General features: G+C 47.1%; 1 protein-coding gene across 1 annotated transcript; it reads left to right on the top strand.

Moving 5' to 3' along the window:
• The first annotated feature begins 344 nt into the window (after positions 1-344).
• Positions 345-5,538, top strand: LOC123450963 (disease resistance protein Pik-2-like). The gene is made up of 3 exons (XM_045127978.1): positions 345-869; positions 960-1,361; positions 2,983-5,538. The coding sequence occupies exons 1-3, from the start codon at positions 466-468 to the stop codon at positions 4,979-4,981; spliced, it is 2,805 nt and encodes a 934-aa protein (XP_044983913.1). The 5' UTR covers positions 345-465; the 3' UTR covers positions 4,982-5,538.
• The last annotated feature ends 1,491 nt before the right edge of the window (positions 5,539-7,029 follow it).

Raw genomic sequence — 7,029 nt, 5'->3', positions numbered from 1 at the left:
CGCCTGGAGGAGCGTCCGTGCTGCGCCACCGCCACCATCAGCACTGCCCGCGCCGACGCAACCCGACCTCATCACTAACGACGAGGACGCTAGGGTGTTTATTTTTTGTTTAATTATAATGTAATTTGAACGCGTGGACGCTCGCCGGCCTCCGTGGCCGGCTTTTAATGTTTAATTAATTAATGTTTATTATTTTTAAAAATGCTTTTTTGATGCGCCGGTAAAAAAAAAAGTTTGGCCGGCGTTAGACGCATACGCCGACCCAAACATGGAAAGGGACGTTGGTGTCCACCGAGCCGATCCATTATTGGTTTGCCCACTGCCCAGCGCCATTGCTCCTTTTCCTCAGCCACCAAACACCAATCGCTCAGCTGCTTTTCTCTTTAGCCAACCTAGCTAGCTTCTTCACCGGATCCGGAGAGCAGAGCAGATCCAGAGAGAGCAGAGCGGGCGGCGGGGAGAGAGATGGCGGGGGTGAGCGTTGGGACGGGGGCGATGAATTCCCTCCTCGGCAAGCTCACCGCCCTGCTCGGCGACGAGTACAATCTGCTCAAGAGGGTCCGCAAGGAGATCGAGTTCCTCAAGCGCGAGCTCGGCAGGATGCAGGTCCTGCTGGAGAAACTGGCAGACATGGAGGCGAGGCTCGACGGCCTTGGCAAGAGCTGGGGGGACAGCGTGCGCGACCTCAGCTACGACATGGAAGACTGCATCGACCGCTTCATGGACCGGCTTGGCAGAGACGACGCCAAGCCAAAGTTCATGAAGAGGACGGCGCGCCGGCTCAAGACTCTATGGGCGCGCCATGACATCGCGACCCAGATCAAGGAGCTCAAGGCTCGCGTCATGGAGGAAAGCGAGCGTCGTGACAGGTACAAGCTTCCTACGTATTCTTGCATCTGTATTCTGGATGATGCAGCATGGGATTAATTAAGTCTTGTTTGTCCAAAAAATGATACTAGGTACAAGCTTGATGAGAGCTACTATAGTGCAACGAGGCCGGTGCAGATCGACCCGCGGATAACTGCGATCCACGAGGAGGTCAAGGGCTTGGTGGCAATGGACGGCCCAATGAAGCACCTCGCTGCCTTGCTGATGGATGAGAGTAAGGAGTTGAAAGTGGTGCCGATTGTCGGATCAGGAGGGTTGGGGAAGACAACCCTAGCCATGGAGGTCTATCGCAAGATTGAATCAGGAGGGAACTTCCAATGCCAAGCTTGTGTGTCAGTGTCACGCACACTTGATCTGGTGAAGCTCCTGAAAGATATCTTGTCTCAAATTGATAAAGATGCGTACAAAGAATGTCAGAGTTGGGAAAAGGAACAACTAATCCGTGAAATCAAACAGATCTTGACAGGAAAGAGGTGCGGAGTATATAGATGGTTTATTTTGTTTTACTATGCCTCCTCTGTATACAAGCACCTAGCATTAACTGATTCATATATTTGGATGACAGGAACAAGTATTATTATTTTAAGTTACCAAGGCTAGATCAAATGGTTATCTCTAGCCGTATTGAGTATGTTTAGTTTCTTGAACATCTAGGCTTTCTTTCACACACAAAAAAAACATCTAGATTTTTTCGCATTACCTCAAACATTTTTTTGATAACCTTTTTTCGAGAAAACGCAAAAGAATTTGCGTTTCATTGCATTGAACAGGAAGAAGACATCGGGGATACAACCTCCAGAAAGGAAGGACACACACAGACACACACACGCACACACACACACGACCGTCCTCACCAAGCGACTACAACTAGGTAAGGAGGTGCCCTCAGCTACAGACACACAACGATATTAGGCCTCGCCCTGCCGCCATTGCAAGACACCTCTAGGAACAATTGCAGCTCCAGGACTGCCCAGGCCAACGTACCTCACACCCATGTGCCTAGGATCGGCGGGTGAAAGGCAGGGCCTGATTGGAACTGGTGTAGCAATCGTTGGGGGAGGGCCGGCGCTGGCAAACAACCTGCTCCCTGTTCAGCCGTCTACGCCAACGGTGCATCACCAGCCACCATCTGCCGCATCAAGTACTCCGCTTGCAGCCAAAGCAGCGCCCTCAAGAGGGTAACGGCGTTGAGACGCCGCCGCTGCCCGGTCCAGGAGGCCGGACCTAGGATTTCTCTCGGTGCTCGAGGAGGAGGTCCGGTCAAGGGTCATGCCAACGCCTCCAAGGAGGTGACGGCACCCTCGGGTGTCGCCGTTGACAGCGCAGGCCGACGCTGCGCGGGGATTTCGCCCCGACCCATGAGCAAGGACCTCAGATGCAGATGCAGACCGGACATGACGAAGAACGTTGGAGAAGATGGAAGCACATGGAGCGGGAAGCCTAGGAACGTCGGTAGTCGCAGGTTTGGGCACCGGCCAGCGCAGCGCCAGCAGGCCGGCCACCACCGGGAGCGCGTCCAGCAGGCGACAACAATCACCTGCACCGCGCCGGCCCGCAGCCTCCGCCGCCGGGATTCGCCGTGGCACAGCATCGCAGCAACCGTCAGGGTCACCGTGCGCGTGCACAACCCAGCGGCAACCACCGGCGGCGGCTGGGAGGGGTGGGAGGAGGGAGAAGGGTGGGTGGGGGCAGAGTGGTTGACTCGGGCCAAGGCGGGCCCGCACGGCCCAGATCTGGGCGCCCCCAGCTCTACCGCTCGCTGCAGCGGCCGGCAGCCGCCGTAGCAGCGCCTCCGCGCACACGCACCGCGCCATCTCGACCTCTCCTGCTGTTAATGACAAATCCTCACTTATCTTAGCTTAATAGAAACATGCACACATAAAAAAAGTTCACTTCAGTTCAACCCTCCATGTAATGAACCAATGATAGAGCAAATAAAGTTATACTAAATCAGCGACAATTAATATGGATCGGATGGAGTACCAAAATTTAAATAGGAAATATTGATGTATCTATTTGCATATATCAAATCAAGTTCTAGTGAAAGTCATCACAATAATGTTCGTGCTTAACAATACACAATCTTGAGTGCAGGTACTTCATTGTTATCGATGATGTATGGAAAGAACAAGACTGGAAATTGATCAAGTCAGCATTTCCTGAGAATAACAATGGCAGCAGAATAATCGCTACGACACGCATTACCGGTGTAGCTAATCAGTGTTGTTCCAACTCCGTCAGTCAACCCTATCAAATGGAACCTCTAGATGATGTTGATTCTCGAAGATTGTTCTTCAAGAGAATATTCCGCATGGATGATCCCTGTCCCGTTGAACTGGAAGAAGTTTCAACTAAGATCTTAAAAAAATGTGGTGGTCTTCCACTAGCTATAATTACATTTGCAAGTTTGCTTGCCAATAAAACACATAAGAAGGATGAATGGGAGAGACTGCAAGAATCCATTGGTACTGGTCCTTCGTTTGATAGTGATGGGAACTTAAAAGGGATGAAAGATATAATGTTACTTAGTTACTGGGATCTTCCACACCACCTGAAGACTTGTTTATTATACTTGTGTATATATCCAGAGGACTCCATGATCGATATTAAACGGCTGAAATGGAAATGGATAGCAGAAGGATTCATTGCTACACAATGGGGAAGTTTGGATCAAGTAGCAGAGAACTGTTTTAATGAACTCGTTAATAGAAATATGATTCAGCCAGTTTATGGTAATGATGACAGTTCGGTGAAATATTGTAGGGTCCATGATATGGTGCTTGACCTTATCATATCCTTATCAGATGAAGAGAATTTTGCCACTGTTTTAAATGGGCGTATATGCAATTCATTCCCAAATAAGATACGTCGTCTGTCCATGCAATCTAGTGGCAAAGAGAATAAAGGGGCAGTTGGTGCAATTACAGAAACCAAGATACATGTTCGCTCACTGACTGTGTTTGGGCTGCATAATAATCAGATACCCTGTCTCGTGGGCTTCCATGCTCTGCGGGTGTTGGATGTTGCTAGATGTTATTCGTTGGAAAACAAGCATGTAAAACACATAGGAAGTTCGTGCCAGCTAAGGTATTTACGAATTGACAGTGTGAACATTAAGGAGCTTCCTTGGGAAATTGGAAAGCTGCAGCACTTAGAGACTCTAGATTTGACAGGCTGTTATTCACTTCTAAGACTGCCATCATCCGTGGTGCAGTTGCAGAAATTGGTGCGCCTATTTGTCAGCACTCACACACAATTGACTGCAGCTGGGTTTCGGAGTCTGCAGGCCTTGGAGGAGTTAAGCTTTAAGAAAACTGACGACCCTGTAAGATTTGCGGAGGAAGTAAATGAGTTGGGCAAATGCAACCTTCGCTATCTTGTTACCGGTTGGGAGATAGTCAAGCGTCTGTTCTGTAACCCATGCTGCACATACACGTGCCTCCAAGTTCTTAAAATCCAGTCACCTATCCGAATGGTTCCCAGGGGAATGGCCTCTCTCGATAATCTCGTGAAGTTGTGCGTGACGGTCATGGAATTTGATAAGGAGGGTCTCAGTGTCCTCATGGGCATGCCTTCTCTGGCCCATCTTCAGCTCTGCGTAGATGGGGCCATCAAAGAAAAGCTGAGCATAGGTAGCGATGGATTCAAACTGCTAAAGTTCTTTGACTTCCAATATTGGTCTTACTACGGTCCTGGTTGGGAAAAGGAACCAGCAACGTCACACCAGGGGCGGCTAACATTCGCACCAGGTGCTGTGCCATCACTCCGACGGCTCCGTCTTGAGTTGACCCCCATATGGGTGGCGTCAGACTTTTTTGCAGGCTTGGGTGTCGAGCATCTTTCAGTCCTTGCACACCTCGAGGTCTTAATTAATTGCTTCAAAGTAGCTCCAGGAATGGTGGAGATTCTGGAGTGTTCTGTTGAGAAAGCAATCAAATTGAACCCTGACCTTGAGATCCGTGTCAGCAGAAACATGGAGGATGACATGTTTAAGTCTGACAAGGAGTGGGAAGAGTACGTCTCAAAATTGAAAAAACCCATGCAAAGAAAAAGGGGTCTGCCTCTGACGGAGAGACCAACCACCCAAAACTAGCTGCCTTGTTTTCTTATCTAATTAGTGTTGTTCATCCGCTCGTTCTGAAACAATAAGAATATGTTCCATATACATTGTGCTGAATCAAGTCATGCATCTGGAGAGCTACACGGTCGCCCGATCCATTGCTGCCACTCAACTGGCCGGCCACAATAAGAATATGTTCGATATACATTGTGCTGCAAGTCTGCCACTCAACTGGCCGGCCACCAGCATTTGATTCAGTATGTACTCCTAGAGAGGTAATCCCACAAGCGATGTTTTTTTTAGGGGGAGAAGCGAATTTGTTGAGTAGATGATGTAATCAAGGTGCTTTATCTGTAATACTGTACGGGCTAGTATTTTCTTCCCTAAATCTATTTGCCGTCGAGATGTGTTTTTACTTTTTAATTCGTCGCTGGTGCAGCACCCCTGAATTTTATTTAACTCTCTTCATAGCAAAACTCTGTAAGTGTTTGCGTGCGATTTACGCAGGCTTGAACTCGGTTATGTATCATGTGTAGTATACGTGTTGGTTGGCAGAAGTTCAGGGCTATGTATCATTTGGTTTTGGAAAAGTTCAGAGTTATCTAGTTCTCTGTCATCATTTAGTTGCGTCGATACATGGGATCTTGGGTTATTCAGTCAGGGAAATCGATCAATGGAATCTTGTGGTAAGTTGACCCCGTCAAAATTCAGACATTGGTGCCCATCGTGTGTAGTATACGTGTTGGTTGGCAAAAGTTCAGTGCTATGTATCATTTGGTTTTGGAAAAGTTCAGAGTCATCATGCCGTTGCGCCGCCTGTGACTGACAAACTTGGGTTATTCACTCAGGGAAATCGATCAATGCAATCTTGTGGTAAGTTGACATAATCAAACATTGGTGCCGATCTGTGGCTGCACATTCTTGTGGTCTCGACCAAAATCTAGGTGATGTACTCTTGTAGAGAGCAGCATCAAGATGTGATCTCAGCTGAATTTCGTCGAACTCTGCCCCTGCACCGAGAGCGGGTAGGCTGCCATCCAATCGATCAGAGCCGCATGAGCTTCTTGGCATTTGTCCCTAGATTGGATTGGTTAGTTGCTCAGCGCAGCACATTGTCCCATTGATTGGATTGGTTACTTGCTCAGTATTTACCAGGTCCCTCGCTGTTCGTAAGAGTTGGAATAATCCCAGGGCGACAATGGAGGAGGCGCACAACAGTCAGCACAACAATGCACCGCGACTGAACATGATGCAGCACCCCTGTGACTGTGACTGCCGATGCTACCCACTGCCGTTCCCTGTGACTAGTTACGGAATGTGTAAAAATCCAGGCCAAATGTTTGTGCAAAGGACTCAATAATAGTACTCCCTCCGTAAAGTAATATATTTAGTGATCTAAAACATCTTATATTACTTTACAGAGGTAGTATATATGTGCAATCTTTATGTGTCCATTAAACAAATGGACATCAATCAATAAAAACAGAGTATACCTTTTAACGTCACCTAAATGTACACAGGAAAATAGAATTTAAACTTTGCTTACTTTCCCTTTCACGAGAATAAATGAAGTAACAGTAAATGCAAATGTGCAAGATATCAAATTTCAAATGGGTGAAAGAAATGAATTTACTAAAGCAACCAAACCTTCTTAATTAAATAAATAAAACATGGCTGAAGATGTTACGCTTGTCAGTCTGACTTGAGCGAGCTTAATGACCTGCTGAGAAGCCGTAATCAATCGCACGCAAAGAAATAAATTTCATACTATATATTCTCAAACAAAAAAATACACGGCCGTGTTTTTTCATTATAGCAAAAAACAAAAATATATCAGCTGTAGCCTAAGATGGTCCCAGCTTACAATGACATTGAGCAGGAGAGAGTCAACATGTAAACCAAGAAACCACACAGATACAAGCAACAATCAAGCGCCTGCCTTCTACATACGCAAGTTTGATTTTAATCTTTTGCTCATCCGAATACTAGTAAGACACAAATATTAGAGAATAAAACTTCTGCTCATCACGATACCAGTACATGTGAAACTGGCTTCATCATAAGATCTAGTACTGTACCAT

The sequence above is a fragment of the Hordeum vulgare genome, chromosome 1H (assembly GCF_904849725.1).
Source record: "Hordeum vulgare subsp. vulgare chromosome 1H, MorexV3_pseudomolecules_assembly, whole genome shotgun sequence".
In the NCBI taxonomy this organism is placed as follows: domain Eukaryota; kingdom Viridiplantae; phylum Streptophyta; class Magnoliopsida; order Poales; family Poaceae; genus Hordeum; species Hordeum vulgare.
This window is presented reverse-complemented; position numbering and strand designations above follow the sequence as displayed.